At 42.0% G+C, this 19040-nt stretch overlaps 1 protein-coding gene across 1 annotated transcript in view; it reads right to left on the bottom strand.

The window, feature by feature from the left end:
- Positions 1–19040, bottom strand: part of LOC311149308 (glypican-5-like) — a 158308-nt gene that overhangs the window by 33850 nt on the left and 105418 nt on the right. The window contains exons 7-8 of the mRNA XM_084186446.1: positions 13563–13683; positions 1277–1412 (exon numbers count right to left, since the gene is read on the bottom strand). Coding sequence (XP_084042572.1) covers positions 1277–1412; positions 13563–13683 — 257 coding nt within the window. The remainder of the gene's footprint in view (positions 1–1276; positions 1413–13562; positions 13684–19040) is intronic.

Below are 19040 nucleotides of genomic sequence, written 5' to 3'. Positions count from 1 at the left end.
TATAATGATGTTTAGGCTACTGATGCTTTCATCATTTGACCGCGCATCTTGCTGACCGTGCGTCTTGGTGGTTGGGGTATTTTTTTTATTTTGTCGTTACATATGCTTTCTGTTTCATAGTTGCAACACAGGCACTCCACAAATAAAATGTATTGAACACTTCAATTTTTGTGTTTTTCAGTTTTTACATTAGCCTACAGTAACATACACTAATGAAAATGCTATTGTCTTATTTGAAATATATATTTTTTGTATTCTAATGTTACTCAAGACCTTCATAAACACAACCAAATAATTATTTTTGTTATAGCATATTTGAAATGTATTAATTACACTGTTAGAATGTTGCAGTCAGAATGACTGCTCGCTCATAAGCTCAAAGGGGGGTCCCTCGAGGCCCAGCGGTTCTAGTTTTAAATGCCCCGGTTGAGCTGTGTTGTGGAGGACTTGAGAAAAAGCTTTTACCGTCCTCTTCTGAAGACCTCAGGCAGCCTGCTGGAGCATGGCAATCACCATCAGACAGATAAGTGTCATTTACATGCTCCACAGATCTTAGAGCCACTGTCTGAACCATGGATCAATGCTTATCATTCCTCTTCTCTCTCACTCTTCTCACTCCCTTGCTTCTCTCTCTCTCTCTTCTTGTTCTCTCTCTCTCTCATGATCTGAATAAGAGACTGGATAAACGAGCAATCTGCAATCAGCTTCAAACATTTTCACATCTATTCTGTTAAAGTTGCTAACACAAAGACAGCTCTTACAAAGACAGAGTGAGAGTGTTTATGAGTCTGTGTATACAATAATGAACAATTTGTATTGCAGTAGTGCTGGTGTACAGCCATTATATGAGCCAGTTCTACCCCAAAGCATTAAATAACAATTCGACGTGAAGTAATTTAAATATTCTACGTCCACAAGGTTAAACCCACACAAGAGCCAGATATGTTTACTAATGTCATCTCACTGACAGCTTTTGACAGCCTGTTCTAAGGCCAATTTGCATATAGCAGCATATAATGTCACGAGGGAAAGGTATAGACATGGCTCCATCTGCGAGAGAGGAAAAGGCTGCTGACGCAACAACAACATATTGTCTTGTAGTGAATAACCATCTGACCTGTGACACAGACAGTTTTCAACATGAGTCTCTGACATCTGACAGCAGTCTCATCTACAGGGAGTCTGATTGACTGTGGTAGAAGAGAGTATGGGGAGGGAGGGCAGGAATGATAGGCAGCTGAGGAAAAGGAGGGGAGAGAGGAGTAAACAGACTCACTGGTAAAGTCTTCATCTCCAGATCCTTGACATCCATCCTCATCGTCACACTCTCCGCTGGCCTCTTCTCTCGTCCCACTGCCCGTCTCCACCCACGCCCCCCAGTCTGTTGCCCAGCCCATCTGACCCTGCATTTCCTGCAACACACAGGTCAGAGGTCAACTGGGGTCATCCTACTTGAAAATAAGCCACATCCAATTCTGCACTGTTCCACTGTTCAAACAAAACATGATTAAATAGACAGATTAATGCTAGAGCACACAATACATATTAGGGTACTCACACTGTTGTTAACAAGTTGATATTGACATAGGACAGAACATGTGCATATTCATCAGTAATAAAATAGCCCTGTGTCAGTGAGTGTAGTACTGTGAGTAGTGGGGGTCTCCACCCCACCACCCCACCCCCCCCCCCAAAAAAACAGTTAATGATGCAAAAACAAGAGGAAAAACCCCAACGACAACCTATCAGCACATTAGTAGACAGAGCTAAGATTTTTGATTTTATGTTTTTCCCTTTTCAGCATTATTACATCTGACCAACCAGGCATGTGATGAGCCAGTCTTGGGTTGATTTTGAGAACAACCCATTTGACACAAATGAATAAAGTAGCAGGCAGGGAAGCATGGCAACTACACTTGTTCTCTGTGAATGGGAAGATTCGCTTTTGCACATATCACAGATCAATATCACGAAAACAAATGAGGGCGTTCTTGTTAAACAAAAGGTGGCAATAAACAACTATAGTCTTGTGTGTGTTGTTCCAAATGTTGGTTCATCTGACAAGTGAAACAAAATGAGGAAAACAAACGTCAGCAACTACTGCACAACCACCAGAAAGGAAACTATGTGAAGAGATTGATAAGGCCTATTCAAAGGGAATGGGAATGGCATCTCAAAGTATTATAAGAACAGAGCTGAATTTGCCTTTGTGGAAAGTGAATACTGGTATAGTTTAGGGTAAGCCTGCCGCCACAGAGGAATGGACGGTGTGTGGGCCAACAACTGTTTCAATTGATCACGGATCATAACTCATACAACGACCAGTGATGTTTTGGGTTAGGGTGAAAACGCAAGGATTATCTGATCTTCCATACCCTCAACATACAAGGATTTATTGGCTGAAGAAGAGGCAGTAACATCAATAGTAATATACTATGTACAATATTCTATAGCACAGGGCACACTAGTGATGTTGCTGCCTCTGGGGAAGTTACTACAGCAGAAAGGCAGATTATGTTGCTGCCCTACGAGAGACAATGCAACACTTTTTCGCACTGCTTAAATTGGGAATCCTATTTGATATGATTTAAAACTAATGCTGCTGGTTCAGTAGAAATAATTGTTTGGATTCACATACTGTACAGTAGGCACATTTCATAAGAGTGCTTTGCATTTCCCATTGAGGAGGTAACTGACCATGGTCTACAGTCCACTTACTCATTAAGTACAAGGTCCAATCTTACTGATTGCTGATACCACACAGGTTAAGAGATTAGGGGCCAGTTCATGTACCTCAACGTATTCAAGTAGATGCAATTATTTGTCCTTCATCGTGTACTAAATTAAACACTGGCCCTTCTCTGCCCCCTCCCTGCCCCCTCTTTGACCTCCCAGAGTCCCACGACATGGAGACCCTGTGAGGTGTGATAAGCACATTAAATCTTGCGTAATATAATTACATTTCCACAAATGAAAAGTCTAATTTAATAGCCGTATTCATGAGTTCACAGAGTGATTGGCTGCAGTTAAATGTTGTGTGGAGAGACACTGTAGCTAGCTTGCGGAGCATAAGGGCTAGAAGTGAAGGAGTTGAAAAAAGACAATTAAATATCCCCGGCTGCGACTATGGCCTAATCAACTCAGAGGGCTCTCTAATTATCCATGGCTTTAAACCAATTACATGTTGTGTAAGAGAGGAACCATGGCAACACAGCTGTGACTGATTGACCTCTACCTACACTACCAGTCAAAGGTTTGGACACACCTACTCATTTAAGGGTTTTTCTTTATTTTTACTATTTTCTACATTGTAGAATAACAGTGAAGACATCAAACTATGAAATAACACATATGGAATCATGTAGTAACCAAAAAAGTGTTAAACAAACCAAAATATATTTTATATTTGAGATTCTTCAAAGTAGCCACCCTTTGCCTTGATGACAGCTTTGCACACTCTAGGCATTCTCTCAACCAGCTTGCGCACTCTGTAAAGTCTAAATGTGAGCATATTGTATTGTCTTGTAGTGTCATTGAAAAGGTCTGGAAAACACAAAAGACCTGGATCTCCTCGGGCAGTCTGAACACTGACTGAGAAACACTTGTGTCATTGCAAGGGTATAGGCCTACAAATTCCTTACACAATCTCTTTATATCTATCTTTATGTGCTTTCTCCTTTTCTCTAGTTTCATATTTTATTTCTCGAACTCTACCTCTCTCCATATCATAATCTTCTGGTTTTATTATAATTACATGTTTAATGTCCCCTCTCAGATGAATATTGTATCATAACCCACTGGGACAATTGGTACTAGTACTAGGCCTTGTAATACCACATGTAGAATTCCCATAATTAATTCATAGAGGCAGGCATGTTCACATAGAATCACATCAGCATCAAATGTTCTAATTGCATGACAGCATCCCAATCCCACTCACCTTGCCCTTAATTGCCCACGTTGTGTGTGTGTGTGCTGTGTGTGTGATTATACCCATCTATATGTGTGTGTCAGGAGAACATTAAGCCTTTACAGTGCCATTAATTGGCTTCCTGTGTCTGTGATTGCTTCTTAATTTGCTTTTTTGGAGGATGGATGCTCTTCATAAACAACAGTGTTAGCTCATTAAAACCTCTGCTAGTCTGTTCATGAAGAATTACTGAAAAAGCTCTCTCGTCAACCATCCTAGCGGGACTCAACAAACCTATCGGTGGGGGCTTTTATTCTAACCTAATGTATGTGTGTGTGTGTGTGTGTGCATGTTTGTGGTGGCAGACTCCCATATGGAGCTATTTAAGACTCATGGCTGTCATGTAGGGTGTAACGCTACACGTATTCGTACCAAATGGTCCGCACTGTGAACCCGAATGAATACATCAAAACACTAGGCTTATAGGCTATGACTACGCTGCGTCGTAGGCTTATGCCTCTTGAGTAAATCTGAGCTGAAAAAACATTTCAGGCTATTCCGTTAAAACAACTAGAGCCTATGTGCACGTTCATCAAAATTCTAATCTTAATTGGAGCATTTCAAACTGTCCTTTTGTGAGGGGCAGCCGGGAACTAGTTCTGTACGATGGCAAGTGCTGGGGTCGATAAACCAGAATTGGAGGCTCCTCAATCATTGTTTAAATCTCCAGTTTGGGAACATTTTGGCTTCCTAATAGATTACAACGGCGATGGACAGAGAGTTGTGGATAGAACATTAACAGTATGTCGCCACGCTCAACAAGAATAGCCTATGCAGCTGCCAACACCTCAAATATGTTGACACATTTACGCCGACATCACCCCAGTATACCGGAGCAAGACGGAAACGCAAAGAAACAACACATTGTCTCCCCTCTGCATTCAAGCAGCCCTTGGCATCTGATTATGACTGGGCCAAATAAATTACAAGAGCGATAAGTAGGCTATGTTTATATGTTTTACAGTCTTTGGTTTATAGCCGCGGATATGCGCCCATTCTCTGTGATTGAGAATAGGGAGTTTCAGGCAGCACCTCGTGAAAGTGCTCAAGCCCCGTTACGAACTTCCCTCTTGCACCCATTTCAGAAAACAGGTAGTACCCGCTCTATATAAGCAAGCCAAAGCCAAAATGTTCAATGAATTGGCCAACGCACCCTATGTTGTACTTACTTAACAGTGACAGCCCATCACATTTCCCCGGAGTGGGAGATGTACCGCACTACAGACACGCCCCCTTTATGAGTCACAAGTGCGCATCTGGCACTGAAGGAGGCAGTGTCATGGTGCATTCGTAACCAAGGTAGAAGTGGGAATTTACCACTTGCGACTGGGAAAAATCCACTTGAACGGCCCTCCAACTGGTAATTACTTGGGAAACTCGTCTATCATCCTTAGCACCCACTTCTCCCACATGGTGACCTCTGATGTCACCTACTAAGGAAATTGCATTTTCGGTAGTTAAATGCAACAACAAAACATTATTTATAAAAAGCAAGCTATTAATGTGGTTTCTGAACTCTATAATTTGTTTACAAGCATGATAGCTGTACATTTAGTTTATGGTGACGCAGCTTGTTGGTCATTAGCCAATCAGCGTTTCTCAACGAGTTCAAATCACATGAATGCATCCAACTGCTTTTTCCGACATCACAACTGGTAAATTCCCACCTCCCACATGGTTCAAAACGCAGCATCAGATTAGAAACTTGACTGGCCCAACATAACAATCCTGTCACAACAGACAATGCCAGGAACATTGTGAATGCTGAACATTGTGAATGAAACTGAACTGAACTGTGACCCCAAAAAGCAGTAAGTAAGTATTAATACCTCTTGAATTATTCCACATGTTGTTGTGTTACAGCATGAATTCAAAATGGAATAAATATACTTTTTTTCTCACCCATTTACACACAATACCCCATAATGACAAAGTGAAAACATGTTTTTAGAAATGTTTGCTAATTTATAAAAAATGAAATGCAGGAATATCTAATTTACATACGTATTCACACTCCTGAGTCAATACTTTGTAGAAACACCTTAGGCAGCGTCTTTCTGAGTAAGTCTCGAAGAGCTTTCCACAGCTGGATTGTGCAACATTTACCCATTATTCTTTTCAAAATTATTGAAGCTCTGTCATATTAGTTGTTGATCAATGCTAGACAACCATTTTCAGGTCTTGCCATAGATTTTCAAGTAGATTTAAGTCAAAACTGTAACTCGGCCACTCACTGTCTTCTTGGTAAGCAACTCCAGTGTAGGTTTGGCCTTGCAAACAGGATGAATTTTCAAAAAATATTTTCTTCTGTACAGGCTTCCTTCTTTTCCCTCTGTCAATTAAGTTAGTATTGTGGAGTAACTACAATGTTGTTGATCCATCCTCAGTTTTCTCCTATCACAGCCATTAAACTTTGTAACAGTTTTAAAGTCACCATTGGCCTCATGGTGTAATCCCTGAGCGGTTTCCTTCCTCTCCACCAACTGAGTTAGGAAGGACGTCTGTATCTTTGTAGTGACTTGGTGTATTGATACACCATCCAAAGTGTAACTAATAACTTCTCCACGCTCAAAGGGATATTCAATGTCTGCTTTAAAACATTTTTACCCATCTACCAATAGGTGCCCTTCTTTGCGAGGCATTGGAAAACCTCTCTGGTCTTTGTGGTGTGAATCTGTGTTTGAAATTCACTGCTTGACTAAAGGACCTTACAGAGATGAGGTAGTCATTCCAAAATCATGTTAAACACTATTATTGCACACAGAGTGAGTCCATGCAACTTATTATGGGACTTGGTAAGCACATTTTTGCTCCTGAACTTATTTAGTCATGCCATAACAAAGGGGCTGAATACTTATTGACTCAAGACCTTTAGCTTTTAATTTTAAATACATTTTTTAACATTTTGAAAACATAATTCCACTTTGACATAATGGGGTATTGTGTGTAGGCCAGTGACAAAACATCGGAATTTAATCAATTTTAAATTCAGGCTGTAACACAACATAATGTGGATTTTTTTTAAAAAATCTTTCTGAAGACACTGTACATACGGAACCGTGGGTTTGGTGAATCGTTACACCCCTAGTCTCATGGCTAGTCAGTAATATTTAAACAGACAAAAAAGGAAATATTGTCATGCACAAAAATACATGTACCTTATAATTCTTAATAACTAAAAGATGATATATAGATCATTTTTAATGAGAAAACCTACATGGCACATTACTTGATCCAAGAAGATAAATCTCATGCATAAATTATCATAGGAAAAAGAGAATTGTGTAAAAGTAGTGAGCCTCAACCTCAATTTGCTGAGTATGCTTTTCCATGATGCTAATTCCACATGATTAATTGACCCACCAACTTGGATAAACAGTCAAGAACTGATTTCAACTGCAGATTTTTCTCGTATCTGTTTTGCGAAGCTCTCTCTCTCTCTCTCTCTCTCTCTCTCTCTCTCTCTCTCTCTCTCTCTCTCTCTCTCTCTCTCTCTCTCTCTCTATCTCTCTCTCTATCTCTCTCGCTCTCTTTCTACATGTTGTTATCTCAGGATCTTACACTGTACTGTGATAGACACATGGCTAGGCCAACATAGCTAATGTTTTAAGGCAGATGCTGCAATGTTGTGAAAACCCACAGTATATTTCCTGTATTAGTCACAACTTGTTTCTGTTCCATACTGGTCAAAAGGAACCAAAGCAACGTCAGCCAGATCGGACCTCGAACTCGACCTCACCAGAGCAGCTATCACAGCAAATAAATCCAGGCTTTCTGAAATCCATAGAGGATTCTTTATTATTTCAAAGTAGAGGACATTTGAAATAAACTCCAAAAAGGAAGGTTAATGCCTTCTTCAGGAAATCAAATGAGATCATTATTTGGGGTTGAAGATTCCTCCATTTCAAATTAACCTTGATACACATGGGGAAAATCTAAAAATCTTAATCTAATCTCTTATGTGTGATTTGTTAGTTATAAAGGCGGGCATGGTCCCAGTCAGGGTTAGAAAAACAAGCACACTGACACTGGCTGTGAACGTTGTGAACGTTCTCTCTCCCCTCAGGTACAGTGGCCATAAAACACATGTAATCCTGTAAATCACTTTTCTCTCTCACATTGAGCTCTTAGCCATGTAAGTGCTTACATTGACTCCTCAGGTTTCTACTCCCCTCCCCACCTCTCTGATAGATGTTCCCAGCCTCTGGCTGCTTTGAAGAGATAGCCTGCTCTGTTCGGGCCAGGCTGGGCCAGCCCACAGAAACTAACCCAGTCACGTCTGTTTTTAATGAAGTAATAAGAGACAGAAGTTAAATGGCTCCCAGAGGGCCAGATGAGCTGTGTGCCTCTCCTCTCTTCCCAATCCCCTCCCAGAAACAGCTGGAACAATGGGCTGGCCACCAAGTATCCCTCTTTTTAGAACTCCCCGCTAACAGCCGACATGATCATTGCTGATCGCATTAGTCTGGGGTGATAACAGGGGAAATCCTTGCTCTCACACCAAGCATGGGAGGTGATCTGATGGCTTCCCAGGCATACTCTGCTTCAAACTGTCTAAAGATAACCTAATTTATTAAGAATTGACTCAACCAGAATATAGTAATTGTAAGAGTGAATAATGTTGGCTAATGATTAATACCTTCATCTGTATAACACTTTGAGACCAACTTTAGATAAAGATAAACTTATTTTGGGCACACAGGGCACTGTTAGGACACTTCTAACAAAGCAAGACAATGAAAAGAAAGTATACAGAAAAATATAGTATCAGAGAGAACGAGAGTGACAGCGAGAGACAGTGGGTGGAGTTTGGGGGCGAGACACAAACACAGCACAACAGGACTCAACGGGTCTGGTAGCTAGGGCCGGGACGATACCAGTATCGCGATACTCGTTAGTATCGTGGCAAGGAAACAAAGCACGAAGCGGATATAACTTCTTAAGGAAAACAGCCCTAATGTTGGAAACAAACATCATTATGTTGTCATCCAGAGTCACATTTATTTATTTTCCAAGCTATAGCACACAATATTTTACATACAGCAGTTTTTTAAAGTACTAAAAAGTTTGGTCAGCCTCGTGGAATAAATATTGCGATACTGGTATCATCACAGCAATATCGGTAGCCTTTCAGCTCCACAAAGGTCAGAACAGAGCTCCTGGCAGACTAGCCAGGCAGGGAGGGACTGTTCCCTAAGCGCCTTTGACTCTGCAGTCTGCATAAAGTCTCTCTGGAAAGGCTGAGGGGAAAATTTGCTTTGGCTTCTAGCTCAGGGAACATTTAGGTTAAATGACATTTACATAACAAAAATCTGGCTTCAATGCTCCTTGTGTCTCTTCTGTATCTGCTGACGTGTTGAATTGCTCAAACTGTTCCTCAGGTTGAAGACCTCAAAAAAGACTGTTAGTCTGTAAGTGTATCTACCGGTTATATGTGGAATGATGCAGCAGATTGAAGGACCCACCTCCAGTTCTAAGCACACACCTGGCACATTATCTTGGTCTACAGTGACAGTAGCTAGCTAAAACATTATTTGAACTCTTAAGACTTCGAGGTGTAGGGAGTGAGAGAAGCTGAAAACATATTATGAAACAGATATACTGCAACTCCTATGCAATGTCTGTCCTCCCGTCGCCAAGGGCCAGATTTTCCCAGCGGTGAAATCGCTGTCGCTTCCGTGGGCATCCAGCCATTAAGAGCACTGGGTTCACACTGCATTTATCAGAGGGACAGGGCTGTTTGCACAAGGCCAGGCCTCCGAGACGCCACCAATTACCCCAGACACACACACAGCAGGGGAAGGGGGAGGAGGGAGGAGGTCGCGGCCAGACAAGATTAGAATAACTGGCTGAATAAAACATACAGTACCATGTGTGACCCCTACTTCCTGCCTCGTTGACGCCACAGCCTCCTCCTCCATGATCTATGATGCTTTGCATTGAGCTCCTTTATCTATGATGCATTGGTGGGTTATTTTGTTCCATTCTCATAGTGAATGTCCCAGTGAATGCCTGAGCGGTTGAGGGGTGCAACTGGCTTTACTATCTATCAAAGTATCTGTGATGGGTCCACCAGGACAGTTTGGTCAGATTTGGCTGGCATGTCCACAGGCCTGTGAGCTAGTTGGATGTCTGTTCCTCTCTCTCAGTCCTCAAGAGACGCACATCTGAATCCACTCCAATGACGTAATTTGTACCGAGCACCAAGCAATAAAAAAGGCATCAAAAAATGTGTAATAACACACAAATCTATTTACCACGACTGGTGTGAACAGCATCTAAGTGGAAAGGATGTGAACTCCCCTATTCCCTTTACAATGGGTGTGTCACACTGCATACATCCGTCCTTATATCCATCAGGTCTTTATCCCTCTGTCACATGATGGAGAGCAGCTATCACTGGAGGCACCATTTCAGTGACGACACGCCATCTGTGACCTCTGACCTGGTTCATCCCGGTGCCATGGGCCCAGATGAGAGCGTATGACCAGACAGAAAGGTCCTGTCCACTCCACTGACTCATCAGAACCCAGAACAGTACAGTACAGTAGGCCCAGGTCCAATGTTAACTCAGAGTCCTGGACATCAACCAACATAATATCACAGATAGAAGAAGGAGCCAGATGTCTCACAGGATGTACAGTTGAAGTCGGAAGTTTACATACATTTAGGTTGGAGTCATTAAAACTCGTTTTTCAACCACTCAACATATTTCTTGTTAACAAACTATAGTTTTGGCAAGTCGGTTAGGACATCTACTTTGTGCATGACACAAGTAATTTTTCCAACAATTGTTTACAGACAGATTATTTCACTTATAATTCACTGTATCACAATTCCAGTGGGTCAGAAGTTTACATACACTAAGTTGACTGTGCCTTTCAACAGCTTGGGAAATTCCAGAAAATGATGTCAGGTTCTGATAGGCTAATTGACATAATTTGAGTCAATTGGAGGTGTACCTGTGGATGTATTTCAAGGCCTACCTTCAAACTCAGTGCCTCTTTGCTTGACATCATGGGAAAATCCAAATTAATCAGCCAAGACCTCAGAAAATAAATTGTAGACCTCCATTAGTCTGGTTCATCGTTGGGAGCAATTTCCAAACGCCTGAAGGTACCATGTTCATCTGTACAAACAATAGTACGCAAGTATAAACACCATGGGACCACGCAGCCGTCATACCGCTCAGGAAGGAGACGCGTTTTGTCTCCTAGAGATGAACGTACTTTGGTGTGAAAAGTGCAAATCTATATCCACAGTAAAATGAGTCCTATATCGACATAACCTGAAAGGCCGCTCAGCAAGGAAGAAGCCACAGCTCCAAAACCGCCATAAAAAAGCCAGACTACGGTTTGCAACTGCACATGGGGTCAAAGATCGTACTTTTTGAAGAAATGTCCTCTGGTCTGATGAAACAAAAATATAACTGTTTGGCCATAATGACCATCGTTATGTTTGGAGGAAAAAGGGGGCAGCTTGCAAGCCGAAGAAAACCATCCCAACCGTGAAGCACGGGGGTGGCAGCATCATTCTGTGGGGGTGCTTTGCTGCAGGAGGGACTGGTGCACTTCACAAAATAGATGGCATCATGAGGAAGGAAAATTATGTGGATATATTGAAGCAACATCTCAAGACATCAGTCAGGAAGTTAAAGCTTGGTCACAAATGGGTCTTCCAAATGGACAATGACCCCAAGCATACTTCCAAAGTTGTGGCAAAATGGCTTAAGGACAACAAAGTCAAGGTATTGGAGTGGCCATTACAAAGCCCTGACCTCAATCTTATAGAACGTTTGTGGGCAGAACTGAAAAAGCGTGTGCGAGCAAGGAGGCCTACAAACCTGACTCAGTTACGCCAGCTCTGTCAGGAGGAATGGGCCAAATTTCACCCAACTTATTGTGGGAAGCTACTGGAAGGCTATCCGAAACGTTTGACCCAAGTTAAACAATTTAAAGGCCAAATACTAATTTAGTATATGTAAACTTCTGACCCACTGGAAATGTGATGAAAGAAATAAAAGCTTAAATAAATCATTCTCTCTACTGTTATTCTGACATTTCACATTCTTAAAATAAAGTGGTGATCCTAACTGACCTAAGACAGGGAATTTTTACTAGGATTAAATGTCAGGAATTGTGAAAAACTGAGTTTAAATGTATTTGGCTAAGGTGTATGTAAACTTCCGACTTCAACTGTATAAATCTGAAGCATCCGTTTAGAACTTCCACTCACCACCAAATATTGCGATGTGAGGAAGTCCAGTGGCGGGAAGTGTGAGAAAATGGAGCTAGATTAAACTTGGCCGACATTCTGCAAATTTTGCCAAAGTTGCAAATCTTTTGGTTTTTAGAAGGAGTGCAAGGACGAATTTAGTCATTTCACACACACACTTCACAGAAAGGTGTTCCCTAACGGAAATGTGCAAATACATGCTAAAACACGGTAGCTCATACTTTGCTTTGCCCAGCTCCTTGCTTGTTCTGCCCACTATGCTTCATTTGCTCCCATTGGAAACAATGCAGATGATATATATTGGGTTAGTTACCAGTATCTTTGATAATATAGTGCAACAGACATGTTGGACACAGCTGTTTGCACACTCGAGATGTGCTATACATCCTATACAGCCTATTCCCCCTCAGGAGACTGAAAAGATTTGGCATGGGTCCTCAGATCCTCAAAAAATTCTACAGCTGCACCATCGAGAGCATCCTGACTGGTTGCATCACCGCCTGGTATGGCAACTGCTTGGCCTCCGACCGTAAGGCACTACAGAGGGTAGTGCATACGGCCCAGTACATCACTGGGGCCAAGCTTCCTGCCATCCAGGACCTCTATACCAGGCGGTGTCAGAGGAAGGCCCTCAAAATTGTCAAAGACTCCAGCCACCCTAGTCATAGACTGTTCTCTCTGCTACCGCACGGCAAGCGGTACCGGAGTGCCAAGTCTAGGTCCAAAAGACTTCTCAACAGCTTCTACCCCCAAGCCATAAGACTCCTGAACAGCTAATCATGGCTACCCGGACTATTTGCACTGCCCCCCCCCACCCCATCCTTTTTACGCTGCTGCTACTCTGTTAATTATTTATGCATAGTCACTTTAACTCTACCCACATGTACATATTACCTCAACTACCTCAACTAGCCGGTGCCCCCGCACATTGACTCTGCAACAGTACCCCCCTGTATATATAGCCTCCCTACTGTCACTTTATTTTACTTCTGCTCTTTTTTTTCTCAACACTTTTTTTGTTGTTGTTTTATTTTTACTTTTTTTGTTTAAAATAAATGCACTGTTGGTTAAGGGCTGTAAGTAAGCATTTCACTGTAATGTCTGCACCTGTTGTATTCGGCGCATGTGACCAATACAATTTGATTTGATTTGATCCATATGTCTGCAGATAATTGCCCTGAATACAACTCCAACATTTGTCCTCATCCAACATTTCTGTCCAAACCTGAAATAGGAATATTATTAAGTTTGTAGAAGAGGTATCAGAATGGTATGTGACTGACATGTTGGTGTCATCAGTGGTCACGTTTACAGTCACATTTCAAAGTGAAGGAGAAACAGTGGTAGTGAGACATACCTGTTTGAACTGTTCTAGTCTGTCTCTAGCTCCCACCAGGATGGGGTCGATACTGCGGACCTTGATCTCTGGGTTGTTTTTCTGGGCCTGAAGGCCGTTACACACAACACGGCCCACATAACTGAGGAGGGAAGAGATGTGAGAGAGAATGGAGAGTTTAATACAAACAATTATGTAGCACATGACTTGTTGAAAGATTGATATATTGTTGATGAAAGTAACACATGAAAGTATTTGTGTGAGAGAATGCACACGTAATGACTTTCATGTTTGAATAGCCTAGCTCACTAGCCATTTAGAATGATGGAAAAAAATTCTGCTCAGCACCGTGGTCTGCATGTCGTGAGATCAGTCCAACCACCCACACACCCACCCCTGAACCTGCCTACACAGACAGACATTCCTGTAGCCTGATTTAAAGTGATTAACTATGCCCTTTTTAACATAAATTGTTCCCTCATCAAAAGAACTGCGGAGCATAATGAGCTGTGCGATTCAGCCTCAGAGCCCAGCTCTGCCTTGAAGCTGGCCTGGAGTGGTGAGTTCCATGGAGTTTAGACGGCCTTCTTCACTGACATAAATGATTAATTAGGAAGTCAAAAGGAGCGGGTTGGTGAAATGAGGAGGCAAGGTTATTATAGTGAACAAAAACTGAAACTAAAATAAAAACTACAATTGGAAAAACATTAGTAAACTGCATTAAAAACGAAAAACATTTGAAAAACTAAAACTATACTGAAACTATTATCTTTGACTGCAAAACTAACTAAAATTAAATAAAAGCCATCATAAATTATGTTTCGTTTTCATTTTTTTCTTCTAAACTTTGGGCAAAAATCAAATGGGATTTTCAAGCTTTCTTTTCTAATGGGGTTTTCGAGCTTCTGAAGCTGGTGGGTAAATGCTGCCAGTAGATGCCGATGTTTCAAGGCCTAGCTTGTACATCACTATCACTAGCTAACAGAGAAGAAATCAGAGGGCGAGCACGAAGCATGACTGGGTCAAGAACAGCTTGTGAAGTTGCTGATGCCGTTCGCAATCCACACTGACCAACTTCAAACTGACAGCCAGTCGCTGTCTGATGTGGTGCTGTGCCTTCTCAACCTGGAGGCACACTTTCAGTCAACTACTATTGCAAAACAGTTGGCACAGGTCCTCCTGAAGTCACTGCATGAGCGCTTCGCATGCACACTGAATCCTCTGTGAGCCAACTTCAATCCAACCCCTGCAGCAGCTTGCCTGATGGACCCAAGTGTCTCTGGCACATCACTCAACAGAGATGGAGCCACTGATGAGGGAAGCAGAGTATTTTGTACTTCAGCAAACCAGAGAGTACAGCAGTGGAGCAGCAGGACCCTAGGAATATGCCAGCAAGATGACTCCAGCAAGCATCTCGACCACAGTGCTTCAGAAATATAGTTTCCTCGCATCGAAGATTGTGTCTGAGGTCACTGTCCATCCGGAGGGTCAACCTGGCAGGGCATTAAGTGCCCCGTGTGAGCTGCAGAAGCAGAAATACCTGGGAGAGGTAAACGGGGCCATGTTTACAGTCACCTCTCCAGTTCTGGTAGGAAAGCATGGCTGTTTATCTAAAGATGTGCCCTGTGGCACAGGATCTGGTTTCTGCCCATGCATCCCAACCATTCATGGCGAGAATATTTTCTGGCTGTGGACAACTGTCATCGGGCTTGAGAAACCGAATGACCACCTCTCTGGGACGCAGATTATTCTTGAAGATAAACCAGAAAATCTTGTTTGGTTAAACAGAAACACACACACACACAAGCTGGCTGGCTGTAAACTGATAGATTTGTGAAGAAATGTTGTACTGCTTATGTTTTTGCTGTTGTTTCAGCTGTTTTTATTAACAGTATTTGAAGGGGTTAGTCAGTGATACATGTGATAGCCCCCCTTTGCCTTGATGACAGCTTCGCACACTCTTGGCATTCACTCAACCAGTTTCATGAGGTAGTCACCTGGAATGCATTTCAATTAACAGGTGTGCCTTGTTAAAAGTTAATCTGTGGAATTTGTTTCCTTCTTAATGCGTTTGAGCCAATCAGTTGTGTTGTGACAAGGTAGGGGTGGTATACAGAAGATAGCCCTATTTGGTAAAAGACCAAGTCCATATTATGGCAAGAACAGCTCAAATAAGCAAAGAGAAATGACAGCATCATTACTTTCAGACATGAAGATCAATCAATCCGGAAGATTTCAAGAACTTTGAAAGTTTCTTCAAGTGCAGTCGCAAAAACTATCAAGCGCTATGATGAAACTGGCTCTCATGAGGACCACCACAGGAAAGGAAGACCCAGAGTTACCTCTGCTAAGTTCATTAAAGTTACCAGCATCAGAAATTGCAGCCCAAATAAATGCTTCACAGAGTTCAAGTAACAGACACATCTCAACATCAACTGTTCAGAGGAGACTGCGTGAATCAGGCCTTCATGGTCGAATTGCTGCAAAGAAACCACTACTAAAGGACACCAATAAGAAGAAGAGACTTGCTTGGGCCAAGAAACATGAGCAATGGACATTAGACCGGTCGAAATGTGTCCTTTGGTCTGATGAGTCCAAATGTGAGATTTTTGGTTCCAACCGCCTTGTCTTTGTGAGACGCAGAGTTGGTGAACGGATGATCTCCGCATTTGTGGTTCACACCGTGAAGCATGGAGGAGGAGGTGTGATGGTGTGAGGGTGCTCTGCTGGTGACACCGTCGGTGGTTTATTTAGAATTCAAGGCACACTTAAGCAGCATGGCTACCACAACATTCTGCAGCGATATGCCATCCCATCTGATTTGCGCTTGTTTTTCAACAGGACAATGACCCAACACACCTCCAGGCTGTGTAACATAGACTCTGCACCGGTACCCCCCTGTATATAGCCTCCCTACTGTTATTTTATTTTACTTCTGCTATTTTTTTCTCAACACCTTTTTGTTGTTGCATTGTTGGTTAAGGGCTGTAAGTAAGCATTTCACGGTAATGTCTACACCTGTTGTATTCGGCACATGTGGCAAATAAAATTTGATTTAAGGGCTATTTGACCAAGAAGGAGAGTGATGGCGTGCTGCATCAGATGACCTGGCCTCCACAATCACCCGACCTCAACCCAATGGAGATGGTTTGGGATGAGTTGGACCACAAAGTGAAGGAAAAGCAGCCAACAAGTGCTCAGCATATGTGGGAACTCCTTCAAGACTGTTGGAAAAGCATTCCAAGTGAAGCTGGTTGAGAGAATGCCAAGAGTGTGCAAAACTGTCATCAAGGCAAAGGGTGGTTACTTTGAAGAATCTCAAATATATAAAATATATTTTGATTTGTTTAACACTTTTTTGGTTACTACATGATTCCATATGTATTATTTCATAGCTTTTATGTCTTCACTATTATTCTACCATGTAGAGTTCAATCTTGGTTTCATCAGACCAGAGAATCTTGTTTCTCATGGTCTGAGAGTCTTTAGCTGCCTTTTGGCAAACTCCAAGCGGGCTGTCATGTGCCTTTTACTGTGGAGTGGCTTCCATCTGGCCACTCTACCATAATGGCCTAATTGATGGAGTTCTGCAGAGATGGTTGTCCTTCTGGAAGGTTCTCCCATCTCCACAGAGGAACTCTAGAGCTCTGTCAGAGTGACCATCAGGTTCTTGGTCACCTCCCTGACCAAAGCCCTTTTTGCTCAGTTTGGCCGGGTGGCCAGCTCTAGGAAGAGTCTTGGTGGTTCCAAACTTCTTCCATTTAAGAATGATGGAGGCCACTGTTTTCTTGGGGACCTTCAATGCTACAGAAATGTTTTGGTACCCTTCCCCAGATATGTGCCTCGACACAATCCTGTCTCGGAGCTCTACAGACAATTCCTTCGACCTTATGGCTTGGTTTTTGCTCTGACATGCACTGTCAACTGTGGGACCTTATATAGACAGGTGTGCCTTTCCAAATCATGTCCAATCAATTGAATTTACCACAGGTGGAATCCAATCAAGTTGTAGAAACATCTCAAGGATGATCAAAGGAAATAGGATGCACCTGAGCTCAATTTCGAGTCTCATAGGAAAGGGTCTGAATACGTATGAAAATAAGTTATTTCTATTTTTTATTTGTAATAAATTTGCAAACATTTCTAAAAACCTGTATTTGCTTTGTCATTATGGGGTATTGTGTGTAGATTGCTGAGGATTTTTATTTATTTAATCAATTTTAGAATAAGGCTGTAACGTAACAAAATGTGGAAAAAGTCAAGGGGTCTGAATACTTTCCGAAGGCACTGTATTTCATGATGTAGATGTCCTCAATGGCGCTGTCCATGCTCTCACAGACGCCATCATGACACAGATACAAAGATGTTATGTCTATCCAAGTCTATGGTCCTGGCCCATAACATTATTTATTACTGCCCCCCAGTGGCAAGAAGTGACATCCCCAAAAATGTTTTTACATAAATGGCTCCTAGCCTCCCACGCATAGTCTACTCTGTCCCGAACACTAAAACTAAAACTGAAACTAAATATTATAAAAACTAAATAGAAATGTTTTCATCAAACTGAGACTAAATAAAAACTAGTAAATCAAATCTGAAAACTACCTGAAACTAAACTGAATTTCAAATACAAATATAAATAAAAACAAAAATGTAATCACAAAACTATAATAACCTTGCGAGGAGCCATGACTGCAGATCCAGGTATGGGAGAGGAGAGAGGAGAGGGTGGAAGGCTGTTTATAAGGAATAACGAGAAAGGGAGGAAAAGAGGAGACCAGTAGCCTCCTCATTAGAGCCCAGTGCCAGATGTGTCAGAGGCAGACACACCGCAGGACTCGGTGATGCCTTTTGCATTTTTGTGATTACACTAATTATGACGAGGAGAGGATGGGATGAGACACAGTAAAGGACACAGTGTCAACCATAGTGATTGAAGATCCCTCTCTTTATCTCTCTCTCTCCATCTCTTATACATTTCTCTCTTATTGTTCATCTCTTTTTTTCTTGCCACCTCTTCATCTTAATAGATGAGGATCAGCAGTTCAAGTAACAACAGGGTATTGTGATCAGTTGTTACAGTAAAGTCATTTGTATCTGCTTGTTTCAGCAATTCAGTTGAACAATATGTCAAGTGAAATCTGAAATGTTAAATTGATTAAGATATTGAATTAGACTGATCCTAAACGGCCTATTGGAGACCTATTGAAGGCCATCTAGGGTCAATTTAAAAAATCTATTGAGAAGCTTAGGAATAGCTTTCAAAACCACAATACCTAGCTAGTTCATTCATTGAAGAAAGCCTGACAGACAAAGACAGAGACAGCGAGAGAAAAAGCGAGAGGGGGGGAGTCAGGGAGAGTGAGATAGACTAACTGACTAAGTTCAGGGGCAGACTGTGATGGTCTGATGCACAGACAAGCTTTTTCCACAGAACAGATAGGAGCCTCTGCAGAGAGAGAGGTGGGTGGATGGATAAGTAGGGCGAAGCCGCTCTGA

Source organism: Coregonus lavaretus (genome assembly GCF_964263955.1).
Source record: "Coregonus lavaretus genome assembly, chromosome: 21".
NCBI classification, from domain to species: Eukaryota; Metazoa; Chordata; class Actinopteri; order Salmoniformes; family Salmonidae; genus Coregonus; species Coregonus lavaretus.
This window is presented reverse-complemented; position numbering and strand designations above follow the sequence as displayed.